This window comes from Pelobates fuscus, chromosome 2 (genome assembly GCF_036172605.1).
Source record: "Pelobates fuscus isolate aPelFus1 chromosome 2, aPelFus1.pri, whole genome shotgun sequence".
Classification (NCBI taxonomy): Eukaryota; Metazoa; Chordata; class Amphibia; order Anura; family Pelobatidae; genus Pelobates; species Pelobates fuscus.
This window is the reverse complement of record NC_086318.1, coordinates 223663086-223680539: the sequence shown is the minus strand read 5'-3', so window position 1 is coordinate 223680539 and position 17454 is coordinate 223663086. Positions and strand designations below refer to the sequence as shown.

General features: G+C 45.4%; 1 protein-coding gene across 2 annotated transcripts in view; it reads right to left on the bottom strand.

The window, feature by feature from the left end:
- The window catches only part of SPAST (spastin), a 68955-nt gene extending 52782 nt beyond the window's left edge, over positions 1 to 16173 (bottom strand). Inside the window, exons 1-2 of one of the 2 annotated variants that reach the window (XM_063443212.1) lie at positions 15690 to 16173; positions 1290 to 1373 (exon numbers count right to left, since the gene is read on the bottom strand). In XM_063443212.1, coding sequence (XP_063299282.1) covers positions 1290 to 1373; positions 15690 to 16080 — 475 coding nt within the window. In that variant the 5' untranslated portion in view covers positions 16081 to 16173. The remainder of the gene's footprint in view (positions 1 to 1289; positions 1374 to 15689) is intronic. The other variant, XM_063443211.1, reaches the window with a different exon arrangement.
- Between the last annotated feature and the right edge of the window lie 1281 nt (positions 16174 to 17454).

Here is a 17454-nt window from a genome sequence, read left to right as displayed (position 1 = left end):
TTTTTTTTTTTTTAATTCTGTCGGTTATTATGGCTTTTTATTTAACATTTTTTGGGGCTGAAGAAAGAAGATTTTAGAAGAAAGAAAACATCGAATGGTAAGTTGTTTTTATCTTTTTTTTTTTTTTTTTTTACAGGTTTTTAGTTAAAGGTCCCCCCCTCATTATTTTTAGGGTGAAAGGGGTAGGTAGGGTCCCCCCCCCTTTGTATTTAGGGCCCCCACCCGCCACTCAGCAGTGGGGGCCGGGGGGGGGACAATAGGTCCCCCCCTTATTGATAATTTTAGGGCCCCCACCCGCCACTCAGGGGTAGGGGCCGAGGGGGACAGTAGGTCACCCCCCTTATTGATAATTTTAGGGACCCCACCTGCCGCTCAGGGGTGGGGGCTGGGGGGGGACAGTAGGTCCCCCCCCTTTTTAAATTTAGGGCCCCCACCCGCCGCACAGGGGTGGGGGCGGGCCATAGGTCCCCCCCCTTATTTTTAATTTTAGGGCCCCCACCCACCGCCCAGGGGTGGGGGCCGGGGGGGAGGAGGAGAGTAGGCCAGAAAGCGTCCCTGTGGGTTCGGGCTTCAGCTATCAGCTGAAGCCACTCCCACAGCAGTGCTGACAGCCTCAGCACACAAAGAGCGTTCACAGTGCTTTGTGTGCTGATAGCCCGTCTGAAGTATTCACCCATGCGTGAATACGTCAGACGTGAGGCCTTTTTAGGGCTTCTGAACTCGGAAGTCCCTCTGGTGGCCGTCTGATTGACTGCAACAAGAGGTGTTCCAAGCTTCCAATGTAAACACTGCATTTTCTCAGAAAATACAGTGCTTCCAAGAAAAAGGCTGCAGGGAGCTGTAGCACTCACCTGAACAACCTCATTAAGCTGAAGTTGTTCAGGTGACTATAGTGTCCCTTTAATACTTTTGTGTGTTTTATACCCCTATCTAGAGGTTATATCTTTTAGGAATATTAATTATACATTGTTTTAGCTGTGATCTTTCATTAAAAAGGTATTCTTAGGTTTTATCTATAGAAATATCTCCGGTTTTGTTTTTTTATTTATTCATTTTGTACTTTTGGAGTGCACATACTATGTTTTATTTTTAAATTTTATACACCTATCTGCTTAAAGACGCTTACTTGTATGCAGCTGCCCATCTCATTATTTAGATTGGTTACCAGATTATTTTTTTTCTTAGTTATTCTGAACACACTGTACATAAACATATAAACACAACCAGAGAAAAGAAGAAAAAAAAAAAAAAACATGCTTTTAATAGGAGTGTAAAATAAAACTTCTTACCTTGTCCATTAACTTGTACAGCTATACCTTTCTCCATTTCATCAATGCCTTTCTGATACCATTTAATAGCTTGCTCCTTTTGATCTGTTTAAATATACAATTTATCTGGTTAGAGCATATTAGCAGAAAATAAGGTCAACCCACAGAGATCCCAACGCATAACATACAGTTTCAAATAAGAATATTTTACGAGTTTAGAAATGAATACCTGGCTTCTAAATTCACAGCCTTTTTGACAGTAATCAAGAGAATTGCTTAAAGGAACATTATAGGGTCAGGAACACATGTGTATTCCTGACCTTATAGTGTTAAAACCATTTAAAGTTGCTTGCCCCTGTTTACCCTCTTAAAAGGCAATAAAACATACCTATTTTTTCCAGTGCCCCGCGGGTCTGCCGGCTCTGGCCCTGTCCCCTTGTTGACATCAGAATTTATGATTTTTAGCCAATCCAATGCTTTCCTATAGGAAAAGCATTGGTTTGGCTGAAATCAGCAAGGAGATGGGATAAGGCAGAGCCAAACACCGGCTTGGCCAATCAGCACCTCCTCATAGAGTTGCAATGAATCAATGCATCTGTAGGAGGAAAATTCAGCATCTCAGCTGATTGGTAGAGTGTGCAGCACTGCCCCCAAGAAGCACTTCCATTTAAATGTAAACACTGCCTTCTCAATGACAAGGCAGTGTTTATATAAAAATGCCTGCAGGCAATTATACTCACCAGAACTACATTAAGCTGTAGTTTTTCTAGTGACTATAGTGTCCCTTTAACCCGTACAATCCAGAGCCAAAGCTGATGATACCAAATTGTATTCAATTTCTAAATATTTGTTGAGCCTTGTGAGCTCCGTAATTATTATTATTTTATTTATTTTTTACACACAATTGGCATGTTCCTCCTAAATTTACATCATAAATAGTTCAGCAGCTTACATGCGGATATAGTATGGTTATTGTGCTGCTAATAGCTGTGGGAGACGTTCCTTTTTGTTCTTGGTCACACCATTGATTGTTTTATACAGGCAGCTGAGGAGAAGGTATTTATTTCTGCAACTCATTTTAGCCAATACAAACATGTCTTTCGATAATGAAATGTATCACCACATGTCTGGAGCCTGTTTGGCAGTGACAGGACAGATAACACTTGACATTACAATTGTGGAATGCATAGGTTTTCAAGACTTGATGCCCCCACACCAAATCTCACAAGTATCCCCTTTTCACTAATGAGTTAACACATTATTGAAATTGGCAAAAATCAACAAATGCCCATCCTTTTCTTGCATCATGAACATGGAACGCTGGATGAAAGATTCAATACTGGGACACTTAATGTATACAAAAATGCTGCCAAACTATTGTACCACCTATTGAAATGGGAACTGAAAAAGGAGGAAGAAAAAAAAATCCACAATCATGGATAGACATGCATTATTATTATGCATTATGCATTATGTCTGTAGGGAGCAATGTAAATACTACCATCTCTCTGAAAAGACCATGTTTGCATGAAAATGCCTGCAGGAACAGGCCATAGACACAAGAACATCTACATTAAACTGCAGTTGTTCTGGTGAATTTTAAATCACACATAGGAGACACCTGCAAGATGTAGCAATTTATTAACACTGCACAAGATGAAAAGTCCAAAATTAAACAGCATGTGCAATAAAGTATAAATATTAGAGCTCACTTTACAGGAAGTGTTTAGGAAGGCTGTGCAAGTCACATGCAGAGAGGTGTGGCTAGGACAGGATAAACAAAGTGATTTGGCTTCATTTCTCATGGTAAGCTCTGATTGAAAATAAACTGTACAAAAAAAACGGTTTGCATCTTTCGCAAAAAGGGAACAAATGCTCACAGTTTAGCGAATAAGATCCATTAACTTGTGACAATAATGGCAACTGAGAATGTAGATTCAGTCTCTGTTACGGAGACATGGTAGAATGATAAAAATGACTGGGACATAGCAATACCAGGGTACTCTTCATATAGAAAAAGACAGGGAAGACAAGAAAGGGGGAGAGGTGGCCCTGTATGTGAAGGATAGCATAAAATCGAGCCTAATAAAAGTTAGTGAGGCGAACATAGAGTCCGTTTGGGTTACATTAGAATTTAGGAATTACACAGTAACTCGTGTGGGTGTTATTTATAGGGCCCCAGGACAAATAGAGTTAGATAATCTACTAATTGAGGAAATATCTAAGAGGCCATACTAGATTTAGTGTTAACAAATGGATATTTGGTATCAGATATTACTGTAGGTGAAAGTTTAGGATCCAGTGATCATCAGTGTGGTTTAAATATAAGAACAGTGACAGTCACACCACACAAAAACAAAAAAAGTTCTAGACTTTAGAAAAACTGACTTTTCTAAAATTAGAATATGTGTAAAATAGGCATTATCAGACAGGAGCAGTTTAACCCCTTAACGACCACTGACGTACCCTAAAAGAGCGGTCACATGGCTGCAATAGGTGTCCATAGTGCTGCTAGCATGGGGGTTTAACCTGAACTGCCTGAACCCACCATAAAACCTGTACATGAGGGGTACTGTTATAGTTGGGAGACTTCACTGAACACAAATATTAATGTTTCAAAACTGTAATACGTATCACAACAATATCACCAGTGTAAGTGCCATTTGTGTGTGAAAAATGCAAAAAAAACTTCACTTTCACTGATGATATCAGCGAGAGAGAGATCCAAGTATATATTGTTTTAACTTTATTTTAATTTATTACAGGCAGCAGGGGGACTACCTGTCATTCCAGGCACTCCCCCTGCTGGCATTGCTATGGACGGCTATTCTGTCCCTGTGATCGTGAAGTCCTCGCAATCACATGGGGATCGCCGGCGGATCACAAGCGAGCAGGTAAATCCCCTGGACAGCGGGGATGTACTATGCCGCCCAAGGACAGCATAGCACGCCTGCCGTCTTTAAGGGGTTAAAAGAAGAAAAACTACCACAACAAGAGAGTCTTAAATTAGAGGGGCAGAGGTTTAAAAATAATATCAGGAAGTTACTTTACAGAGAGCATAGTGGATGCATGGAATAGCATGATTTTTATGATTAAACTCCTAAATGGCAGAGAATTTAGCAGTGAGACTGCAGTGGTAGGATGATACACCAAAATTGGTTAGTTAAATGGACACTATATGCATTCAGACCACTTCAGCTTATGAAAATGGTCTGGAGGCACTCTGTCAGTTTAACCATGCAATGGTCATTAGTTATTGAGAAACTACAATAGTTTCATTGCAGGGTTAACTACCAGAGAGCCACTAGTGGAACTCCCGGGTGGTTAGGTGAATTTTGGTCACCTCACCCTGGACGTCATGCTATGCATGAAGACATCCAGCGTCAGGTAAAACCCCATAGGAAAGCATGGATTCAATGCCCAATGTGATTGCGGCAATAACCACGCATATGCATTAGTTCCCTGACATCAGCGGAGCCTGATCCAGCACTGAGGGACGTCGATACTGGATTCATGTAAGTAACAATAGTGTTTTTAGGGGAGGGAGGGGTGGGGGCGAGCGAGACTTGCACTATAGGCTAGAAATACAATAGTTTCCATTTAAGCTAAAGTGGTTTTGGTGACAATAGTGGCCCTTTAAATCTGTTGTATTTTTTTGGCTATACTTTCGCTGTTCTTGTCACTGTAAATATCTGTCTCCTGAAATGGAAATTTCTTGAAAAACTGACAAAATTTACGAGGCAAAAATAATATTTAAATAAATAAATAAATAAATCAGAATTACAGGATTTAACAGTCAGTTTTCAAAGAACATTTGATAAATATCCAACATTGTTTCATTTTTTTCCCTCTATCACTAGGGCCACTGGCAAAAAGATTAACAGGCAGCCAAGTTGAAAGGGCTACTAACTTCATTATTGTGAGGTAATACTGGTTATGCAGTAGGCATTATGGAGTGTTTATAGTAATATTTGATAATATCAGCAAAATGAAGGTTAATATGCTGCTTATTTGATCAAGCGAACCAGCTTAAAATTTTAAAATGAGAAAAGATCAAAAACTATAAACCCATAATTAGGTAAAACGTTGATGTTTAATTAGGAAGGGAGGATACCGCTTTAGGTTGGGTCAGGTATTAAAAATAAAATGTAACTTAAACTATTCCCCAGTGGACAACAAAGGAACAGCAAAAAGAAACTAGAAAAGCTACAATTTCTGGGGTAATTGTGTGAAGTGTTCTTGCCTCCACCAGTAGTCTACAACTGGAGTGGGCGGAGTAACTATTATTTATATAGCACATTTAATTGCAACGTTGTTGCCCAAAGTGCTTCATAGTTACATTAAAACATACATTTATAAAATCTTTAGCAGGTGTACAAAAGGCCCTGTCTATGACATCCGCTGCTGCTGCAGCCTGGCACAGGTCAGAGTATTTTTGCGGTTGCCATCTTCAAACGGTCGTTTTTTAAAAAAAAACTATAAATCCTACAACGAAGAGCTTTATATTGTGAGAATCACAAGACCCAGACCTAAATTTTGATGTATAGTATGTCTCTGCAATATTAACAATGAAGGCACAGTCGCAGTTTAGAAATTGCCCTTCAAATGTGAGCTTTGCAAAGTGGAGTTTCAATGAATATCAATGGACGGCGTGAGTTGCAAACAAATGGTCATATTGTGAAAACTATCAGGACTATGGCTTAGCTGTGGAAATTTTTAGTGGCAGCAGGGATAGCTGAACGTTTTGATATAAGATTTGTGTAGGTGGGCCTGAAAATGAGGGAGTGGTGGCAGTTTAGAAATCATGTCCTGATTTTTCAGCTTTTGCCAGCTCCCACTCTAGCTTTGCCATTCATTCCTATGGGACAAATTTCGCCACAAGAACAACGATATTTCGAGAACCATTCGGCGAAACGTTCCACAAAGTTATAGCACACCAATCGGGAACAATCCGCACATTTCGGTAGATTACTGTCTATGTAGTGTAAAAACTGTGGGAGGAGTTAGGGTGGTAAATTTGGCTATAATAATATATATGTGAGATAACAGTAAGTGGTCTTGCTATGCAAGAACACTTAATTACATAACTGCACCAAACATCTGAATCACTCCAATTAGAATGAATTAAATGAATATAAAAAAAATAAGAGATGTCAAAGAATGATATAAATTCAGATTACATTTGCATTTTTTAATTTGCCACTTTTTTCCCCCTCTCTCAATATAATGTATCTCTAATTTATTGTAGCAACATTAACACATTTACCTCTGCCATGCCATATGGCATATTAGAAATCCCAGTGTCAGAATAGACAGCGGAGATAACAGGCTTAGGAGGAGCAGGAATGTCTGTATCCTGCTGACATAAGCATGCACACAATACTAGTGAGTGCCCATTTCAACGGTGAGGAAGGTGTAGCCCTGGAATTGTTATAAATGCACTGTCATACATTTTCATTTCTCAGGTCTCTGTCGCCAAAATAAAAATATCAGTTTAGAATAATGTACATGGTCAAAAATACACTATAGTCACCTGAACAACTTCAGCTTAATGAGGATGTTCAGGTGAGAACAATATCTCCCTGCAGCCTCTCATGTAAACACTGTATTTTCCGAGAAAATACAGTGTTTACATTGAAAAGTTAGGAACACCTCCAGTTGCAGTCACTCAGAGTGAACCAGAGGGACTTCGGAGTTGATGGAGGCATAATATAATATTTATGTAAAGGATTTAGTTCGTTTTGCTGGAGAGAGAAAAAATAAAAAATAAAAATAATCATATAGTATACACACACACGTTTCAATATGGAATTAAAACAATGTGGGTTTACACAGATAAGAATGTGCAAAGGGGGGGAAGGCATTAGGCAGAAGATGTAAATGTTTCCATGTTTTCTTTTGTATCAAAAACAAACATGGAAAATAAATCAAATGCAATGTGTCAAAGCACAATCTTTCCAAGAACGTGCATATGTTTTCTGGATTTCTATTCTTCACTACTTAAGACCTATAGCTACCATCAAAACGGAATTTTCTTGGCTGTGACTTTATCGGCACAACAAAGGATGAAGAAGGAATCAGCATGCTGTCAATACGGGACGCAACATGCCCTGGGCCAATGTATCATTACATTAACTGACCTAATAGGTTTTGACACAATAACCATGTGTTTTGATATGTATGAATGATTTAATTAACTCATCTAGACATGAATCTGGCAGATACAACAAGAGAAACATTGCCACCCCCCCCCCCCCCTTATAAAACTGGAGTTTATTAAAAAAAAAAAAAAATCACACAATCTAGCAGATTAAAGCTATTGATAGTTTCTCTTTTTTGTCTAGGCAAAAGACAAAGAGACAAAGAGAGTGGTTTTTATGATCAATCATTTGAAATGATTTACATAAATATTGTAAAATGATAATTCAAAACTGAATTTTCATCATTAAATATTCACAAAACGCACTCTTTTCCTTATAGACCCCTTTTAAGTGAACAGTAGGATTTATGGGATAAGTAGTTTACTAAATAAAAATAAACAGTTCCACTCATCACTTAGGATGCCACAGCTGTTATCAATTGAAACAGCCTGCTGCCTGCTTCATAGTTTAGTGAACTGTGCAAAGTGCAGATGCTACATGCAAACCTTGGGCAGAATTAACAAAGGCAAGCTTGAACTCTTAGTCCAATCTGCATACCTAACTGTTCTGTTGGTCTGTTTTGTAAAATTGTTGCAATCTTCTAAGCCATTTGCACATAACTAAGATCTAGAAAGCACAATTTGTGATCTCTTATAGAGCCATCAAACATGTTAACTCTGCATCACTCATTGCTAGCAGTAAAGTGCATATAAGCTCGCAATATCAGCTACATTAGTGTCCCAGCTGACTCCTCTGCATTCAAAAGCACTAGCTATCACCTTTAAAATATAGATTAGGCTACCTTACTATATTTACAACCCACATCAGTCGAGCCAGTAAAAAGGTAGCAGAGACATCTAAACAAACGTATTTTAAGCTAGATGGTAAACACTATGCCAAATCCCTTTGAAAACCCCAGTGTCACATAGCGATAAGTGCTTAACCAGCTAAAATCTAAAGTCTGATGCACAGTATGAGTTATCCCAGCATGATTACTAGCTCAATAATAGGAGTGATTTGAACATCAAAATCTCATCTACGGCAGTTACTTCGTTTGTAACCAACACTCAATAATTTGCATATGTGTACTCTCTGAATTGTATTACAAATGTGCTTACCTTTCATCCTCTGAGCAGCACAAACTTAATGTTATATATTTAAATAAAAAACATGTTTAAAACAGTTTGATGCAAAGTTGGACCTTGTTTTTAGCTGGTTTGCTATTTCCCCCCCAGCCAATGGCTGTCTGGCACCAGACACCAATTTTGCTCACCCTAACAAACAACAATTTTTAGTAGAAGAAGAAAAAAAAAATACACATCTTACCACTTCTTCCCCCTCCTTTTATTTTTTCTGAAGTTCCAAGTGATCTCTAAAGATACGCATTGACATTTTTTGGCACACCAGGCATAATTTCCCTGTGATTCCCTGCATGCATGTTTGCAGGCAATAAGCTTTTATGAGGCATTTTGCTTTTGAACCAGATGCCAAATTGTGACAGAATTTCCTTGCAGTTGATGGGGAAAAGAAGCCAATAATAAGGCAAACCTAATTAATTTTTAGTTAGAATCGCGTGCCTTTCCCTCTGTGTCCTTAAATATATACTTTCAAAGCTACTAAGATTTTGCTCTCTCTAAAAGAGAGATTTACAGCACATTTAAACAGACTACTTAAACTGTGAATAGGGTTGGTAGTGTTTTACATCAATTCATCTTCCAAACTTCAAAGGGTTTTCTAATTTGTTTGTCTGAACAGATGACGTAAAAACATTATACCTGCACATGAAATATATATTTCAGTTCAAAAATAAAAAGTCATGGTCTCATTGTAACTGCACTGTATATTCAGAACAATATAGACAGCCAGAGCATTTTTTTTTATTCCATCTGCCGGTAGCAATGCTGTAAAACGCTTATTTGTCTGAAATTAAACAACCAAGGTCTTTATTTTGAGTCAGATATTACTAGGTAAAGACTTCAAGCTGTGACTATGCATTTTTTAAAATTTAAAACACTTTGGTAAACCCTCTAACAACTGCCTATTCCAACAAACTTTTTACCAAGTATGCTGACAGTTCACTTTTTCATACTGCATCAGCCAAAACACATGCTGCACAAGAGATGCTATCAGTCACAGCTCAAATTAGTTCCCAAATTGTGGATGGTAAGCAAAAGGCTATCTTAAAGGGACTCTATAGTCACCATATAAAAGCAAGAAAGACAGGTCCCCCAGCCTTCCTTCTTGCTTTTATATGAACTTTCATTAATTAAAAAAAAAAATCGGTGTTTTTATATTAAAAACTTACCTCCGTTCCAGCGCCGAGCTCCCCGCTAGGCCGCGCCCCCTTTTTCGTCAAAATGACGAAATCGCGGGGCCCAATGGGACGGCTTCGCGCTGGACCAATCGCGTTCTTCATAGAGCGGCATTGAATGCCGCCCTATGAAGAACCTGAGCGCTTTACCGCGCATGTGCGCGGAATGCGCGTTCGCGAGCTGAGCTGTCTGACTGACAGCTCAGCTCGCTTTCTAAAATTATCAATAAGGGGGGGGACCTACTGTCCCCCCCCGGCCCCCACCCCTGAGCGGCGGGTGGGGGCCCTAAAATTATCAATAAGGGGGGGGACCTACTGTCCCCCCCCGGCCCCCACCCCTGAGCGGCGGGTGGGGGCCCTAAAATTATCAATAAGGGGGGGGACCTACTGTCCCCCCCCGGCCCCCACCCCTGAGCGGCGGGTGGGGGCCCTAAAATTATCAATGGGGGGGGGACCTACTGTCCCCCCCCGGCCCCCACCCCTGTGCGGCGGGTGGGGGCCCTAAAATTATCAATGAGGGGGGGGACCTACTGTCCCCCCCCCCGGCCCCCACCCCTGAGCGGCGGGTGGGGGCCCTAAAATTATCAATGAGGGGGGGGACCTACTGTCCCCCCCCCGGCCCCCACCCCTGAGCGGCGGGTGGGGGCCCTACAATTATCAATAAGGGGGGGACCTACTGTCCCCCCCGGCCCCCACCCCTGTGCGGCGGGTGGGGGCCCTAAAATTATCAATGAGGGGGGGGACCTACTGTCCCCCCCCCGGCCCCCACCCCTGAGCGGCGGGTGGGGGCCCTACAATTATCAATAAGGGGGGGACGTACTGTCCCCCCCCGGCCCCCACCCCTGTGCGGCGGGTGGGGGCCCTAAAATTATCAATAAGGGGGGGACCTACTGTCTCCCCCCGGCCCCCACCCCTGTGCGGCGGGTGGGGGCCCTAAAATTATCAATAAGGGGGGGACCTATTGTCCCCCCCCGGCCCCCACCCCTGAGCGGTGGGTGGGGGCCCTAAAATGATCAATAAGGGGGGGACCTACTGTCCCCCCCGGCCCCCACCCCTGAGCGGTGGGTGGGGGCCCTAAATACAAAGGGGGGGGGGACCCTAGTTAACCCTCCCCCCCCCCCCCCCAAAAAAAAATATCTCCCTACCTACCCCCCTCACCCTAAAAATAATGAGGGGGGACCATTAACTAAAAACCTGTAAAAAAGAAAAAATGAGATAAAATCAACTTACCATTCGATGTTTTCTTTCTTCTAAAATCTTCTTTCTTCAGCCCCAAAAAAGGCCAAATAAAAATCCATAATAACCGACGCAATTAAAAAAAAAAAAAAAAAACCGAGCGCAAAAAAAAATAATCCATCTTCACCCATGGAGGGCTCCGCGCAGACTGAGCTCCGCAGGGTGGGGAAGGCTTATAAAGCCTTGCCCCGCCCTGCAATTAGGCTAAGAACACTCTGATTGGTGGGTTTGAGCCAATCAGAGTGCTCTTTGTCATTTTACAAGCGTGGGAAAGTTTTTTGGAATTTTCCCACGCTTGTAAAATGACACAGAGCACTGTGATTGGATGGATTTCAAGCCATCCAATCACAGTGCTCTGTGTCATTTTACAAGCGTGGGAAAGTTCTTTGGAATTTTCCCACGCTTGTAAAATGACACAGAGCACTGTGATTGGATGGATTTCAAGCCATCCAATCACAGTGCTCTTTGTCATTTTACAAGCGTGGGAAAGTTCTTTGGAATTTCCCCACGCTTGTAAAATGACACAGAGCACTGTGATTGGATGGGTTTCAAGCCATCCAATCACAGTGCTCTGTGTCATTTTACAAGCGTGGGAAAATTCCAAAGAACTTTCCCACGCTTGTAAAATGACACAGAGCACTGTGATTGGATGGCTTGAAATCCATCCAATCACAGTGCTCTGTGTCATTTTACAAGCGTGGGAAAATTCCAAAGAACTTTCCCACGCTTGTAAAATGACAAAGAGCACTCTGATTGGTTTAAACCCACCAATCAGAGTGTTCTTAGCCTAATTGCAGGGCGGGGCAAGGCTTTATAAGCCTTGCCCACCCTGCGGAGCTCAGTCTGCGCGGAGCCCTCCATGGGTGAAGATGGATTATTTTTTTTGCGCTCGGTTTTTTTTTTTTTTTTTTTTTAATTGCGTCGGTTATTATGGATTTTTATTTGGCCTTTTTTGGGCTGAAGAAAGAAGATTTTAGAAGAAAGAAAACATCGAATGGTAAGTTTTTTTTATCTCTTTTTATTTTTTTACAGGTTTTTAGTTAATGTTCCCCCCCTCATTATTTTTAGGGTGAGGGGGGTAGGTAGGGAGATAATTTTTTTTGGGGGGGGGGGGGGGGAGGGTTAACTAGGGTCCCCCCCCCCTTTGTATTTAGGGCCCCCACCCACCGCTCAGGGGTGGGGGCCGGGGGGGACAGTAGGTCCCCCCCTTATTGATAATTTTAGGGCCCCCACCCGCCGCACAGGGGTGGGGGCCGGGGGGGGACAGTAGGTCCCCCCCTTATTGATAATTTTAGGGCCCCCACCCGCCGCACAGGGGTGGGGGCCGGGGGGGACAGTAGGCCCCCCCCCTTATCGATAATTTTAGGGCCCCCACCCGCCGCACAGGGGTGGGGGCCGGGGGGGGACAGTAGGTCCCCCCCTTATTGATAATTTTAGGGCCCCCACCCGCCGCACAGGGGTGGGGGCCGGGGGGGACAGTAGGTCCCCCCCTTATTGATAATTTTAGGGCCCCCACCCGCCGCACAGGGGTGGGGGCCGGGGGGGACAGTAGGCCCCCCCCCCTTATCGATAATTTTAGGGCCCCCACCCACCGCTCAGGGGTGGGGGCCGGGGGGGGACAATAGGTCCCCCCCTTATTGATAATTTTAATTTTAGGGCCCCCACCCGCCGCACAGGGGTGGGGGCCGGGGGGGGGGGGACAGTAGGTCCCCCTTATTGATAATTTTAGGGCCCCCACCCGCCGCACAGGGGTGGGGGCCGGGGGGGGACAGTAGGTCCCCCCCTTATTGGACCTACTGTCCGGGGGGGGACAGTAGGTCCCCCCCTTATTGATAATTTTAGGGCCCCCACCCGCCGCACAGCGGTGGGGGCCGGGGGGGGGGGAAGGAGAGTAGGTCTCCCCCCCCCCCCCCCCCCCCTTCAACCACTATTGTGGACAGTCAGCTCCCTGTGGGTTCGGGCTTCAGCTGTCAGCTGAAGCTGAAGCTGTCAGCTGAAGCTGAAGCTGAAGCTGTCAGCTGAAGCCACGCCCGCAGCAGTGCTGACAGGCTATCAGCACACAAAGCGCGTTCACAGTGCTTTGTGTGCTGATAGCCCGTCTGATGCATTCACCCAGAATGCATCGGACGAGAGGCCTTTTTAGGGCCTCTGAACTCGGAAGTCCCTCTGGTGGCCGTCTGATTGACTGCAACAAGAGGTGTTCCAAGCTTCCAATGTAAACACTGCATTTTCTCAGAAAATACAGTGCTTACAAGAAAAAGGCTCCGGGTAGCTGTAGCACTCACCTGAACAACCTCATTAAGCTGAAGTTGTTCAGGTGACTATAGTGTCCCTTTAACCAATACACCTGCCAAAAATTAACATGAGTGCATGTGTGAATAACTGCCAAGCCAACATGTTAATGTGCCTCTTTGATACAAACTCACAGTAACAAAACATGAAGACCTGCTGGTTTGAATATCAAACAATATTGCAATCCTGTAAGTTTATAACATGTGATGCATCACACAAAATATTTTACATATTCCCCAAAGCAGTTACTTGGGGGAGAGTCTCTGGGGGGGAAAAAATTCAGATCCCCACACCAGGCAACATGTCCACGGTGCAACATAGGGGGACAGTGGGAAAAGATATATTCCTATTTGTCTTCATTTTTTTTTTTTTTTTTTTTACATCTTTCTATAAGATTTAGAATTTCAGGTCAATTTCGTCAGTATTTTTTCCCATAAAAGATACTATCTTTATGAAAGAGTCAATAGTCATAGATTTGCTTTAAAGGGTTACTTCAGTGATCTGAAGTGGATATGGTGCTTTGAGTCTGCTAGTGCAGTATTTCAGGAATAAATATTTGTATGTTAGTTACTTAATAGACTGTTAAAACACCTGTTACAAATGATAGCCATCATTGGCATTAACCTATTATGTCAGGGACAGGACTTTTCAACCATTAACATGTGTTGTTAGATTAGTCTGTCCACAGTACAATCCTACTGTGCTACTTGCACTATCATGTGGGTCCCAAAACTGCAGAGCTGGTGGCCATATTTTGGGTTTTAGACATATGTGTAATTTTACTGGGGTACTCTGAGCACCATGATCCCTTGAGTGGTTTGAAGCGGTTAAGGTGCCTTATTTATGTATGAGCAGTGTTCGCTTTGAAATGCTACACATACAAAGTTTGACAAATCTGCTGCTGTTGGTAAAACTACACCCCTGGCAGCACAATTGAGGAGCCATTAGAGTTCCAGGCTGGCTAATGTCAATTTGGTGCAACTCTCTTTGCACATAATGTCAGTCATTGACAGACAGCAGTCAGCGTATGCTCTCAGCCAAATTAACTACGTCGACCACGGCTCCTACACCTCTGCCACAGCCTATCACCGGAGTTCAGTCTGTACACAGGTAAGAGAACAAACTATTGTTAGGCAGCTTATCCAGTTACCCCCCCCCCCCCCCCCCAATGACTGCCAGAGGGTGGGAGCCCCCCCCCGCAATGACTGCCAGAGGGTGGGAGCCCCCCCCCGCAATGACTGCCAGAGGGTGGGAGCCCCCCCCCGCAATGACTGCCAGAGGGTGGGAGCCCCCCCCCCCCGCAATGACTGCCAGAGGGTGGGAGCCCCCCCCCCCGCAATGACTGCCAGAGGGTGGGAGCCCCCCCCCCCGCAATGACTGCCAGAGGGTGGGAGCCCCCCCCCCCGCAATGACTGCCAGAGGGTGGGAGCCCCCCCCCCGCAATGACTGCCAGAGGGTGGGAGCCCCCCCCCCGCAATGACTGCCAGAGGGTGGGAGCCCCCCCCCCCAATGACTGCCAGAGGGTGGGAGCCCCCCCCCCCAATGACTGCCAGAGGGTGGGAGCCCCCCCCCCCAATGACTGCCAGAGGGTGGGAGCCCCCCCCCCGCAATGACTGCCAGAGGGTGGGAGCCGCCCCCCCGCAATGACTGCCAGAGGGTGGGAGCCGCCCCCCCGCAATGACTGCCAGAGGGTGGGAGCCGCCCCCCCGCAATGACTGCCAGAGGGTGGGAGCCGCCCCCCCCCCGCAATGACTGCCAGAGGGTGGGAGCCGCCCCCCCCCCAATGACTGCCAGAGGGTGGGAGCCCCCCCCGCAATCAGGGCCGTCTTTAACGCATAGGGCAAGCAGTGCAGCTGCCCTGGGCCCTCTTACTTCTAAGGGACCCAAGGCAGCTGCCCTGTGTACTCCGCTGTCCTTGAAAACTTTCTTGCCATCCCCCAGCCATGGGCACCCGGTGAATCCTGGGGACGCACACTAAGGAGGCCCATGCACTAAGGGCCACCAGGTGGGCTCTTTAACAGCACGGGAGGAAGTGACTGCAGTGAGGCACTTCCTCCCAGAGAGAGACGCACGGGAGAGACCACACCAGGGAAGCAGAGAGGAGGGGAACTGGCCCCTGGATTGCCAGTAGGCAACCCCCAACAGCCTCAGCCACCACTCTGGACACCAGGGAAGCAATCCTTCAAGTTAGGAAACGGGAGTAGATTTAAAAGTGTGAGTGTCTGTCAGTGAGTGTCTGTCAGTGAGTGTCTGTCAGTGAGGATATATTGCCCAGGAGCCCGCTGTGCCCAGGGTCCTATTGATATTAAAGACGGCCCTGCACACAGTGGGCCCGGGCACAGCTCTGGCAGCCACCCCTGGGCTCTGTTTATGTGATGGCAAGGCAGCCATGACAGCTATGCCGACCTCGGCGGACGTTTCTGTCCCGTCATGAGGCCTCACCTTTCTCCTGCTCGTCGATGCGGAGGGCCATGGAGATGCAGTGGAAGGCCTCCTGGTGGTATCTCCGCACCACATCGGGCTCCAGCGGCCGGTCCGCGGCCTGGGCTCCCACCCCCGCCATGCGGGGCGCTTTGTCCGCCATGAGCCCCCGGGAGAGCAGCTCGCACAGCCACACGAAGAGCAGGCCGAGGTGGAAGGCGAGGAACCGGAACAGCGAGAACACGGCCAGCAGCGGGTACGAGAACACGTACAGGTTCCGCTTATGAAGAGAGGGCGTGACGGAGCGCTCCGGGGCTTCCGGGGGAAGTAGGGGCGCCGGGGGCCCGGGACCTGTCTCTGCCGCTGGGGTCACCGGTTTCTTCTTCGTGCCTTTTCTGCCGGGAGAATTCATTCACAGTGCCCGCAGCCGCCGCCATTACACCGGGCACAACGAACGCTGGCCCCGCCCACTCTGCATGTCATCTCGGGTTGACCCCGCCCACTCTCGATGATAACTGGGTGGCCCCGCCCACTCTAAAATACCTTGCCTGACTACCACGCCCACTCCAAATGACAGCTTTGGTGGCCCCGCCCACTATGAATGACAGCTGATGGGGCCCAACCTCCCTCTTAGACTATTTATTTAACCACGCCCTCGCCAAATGTCACGTGACATTGCAGGGACCTATCGCATTGAATGAGCTCTATGACCCCTCTCCCATTTATAACAATAACTGCAGCCATTTAGTGTGTTATCATTCCCCAGCTGCTCTGCTCCATGCTGCTTCCGCCTCACTGGGTTTGTTAGCCCCGCCCAGTATGAGCTCACTGTGTGTATTTCAGGTCCACATATCCCACATCCATCTATCCGATAAACACACTGGGGGACAATCTGTGCTCCTATCCAGAGACAGACATTAATAGTCTGACTGCATACTGGCTATAGGATAGCATTACTGGCTATAGGATAGCATTACTGACTATAGGATAGCATTACTGGCTATAGGATAGCATTGCTGGCTATAGGATAGCATTACTGGCTATAGGATAGCATTGCTGGCTATAGGATAGCATTACTGACTATAGGATAGCATTGCTGGCTATAGGATAGCATTGCTGGCTATAGGATAGCATTACTGGCTATAGGATAGCATTGCTGGCTATAGGATAGCATTACTGACTATAGGATAGCATTACTGGCTATAGGATAGCATTGCTGGCTATAGGATAGCATTACTGGCTATAGGATAGCATTGCTGGCTATAGGATAGCATTACTGACTATAGGATAGCATTGCTGGCTATAGGATAGCATTGCTGGCTATAGGATAGCATTGCTGGCTATAGGATAGCATTACTGACTATAGGATAGCATTACTGACTATAGGATAGCATTACTGGCTATAGGATAGCATTGCTGGCTATAGGATAGCATTGCTGGCTATAGGATAGCATTGCTGGCTATAGGATAGCATTGCTGGCTATAGGATAGCATTACTGACTATAGGATAGCATTACTGACTATAGGATAGCATTGCTGGCTATAGGATAGCATTGCTGGCTATAGGATAGCATTGCTGGCTATAGGATAGCATTACTGACTATAGGATAGCATTACTGACTATAGGATAGCATTACTGGCTATAGGATAGCATTACTGGCTATAGGATAGCATTACTGGCTATAGGATAGCATTACTGGCTATAGGATAGCATTACTGGCTATAGGATAGCATTGCTGGCTATAGGATAGCATTGCTGACTATAGGATAGCATTGCTGGCTATAG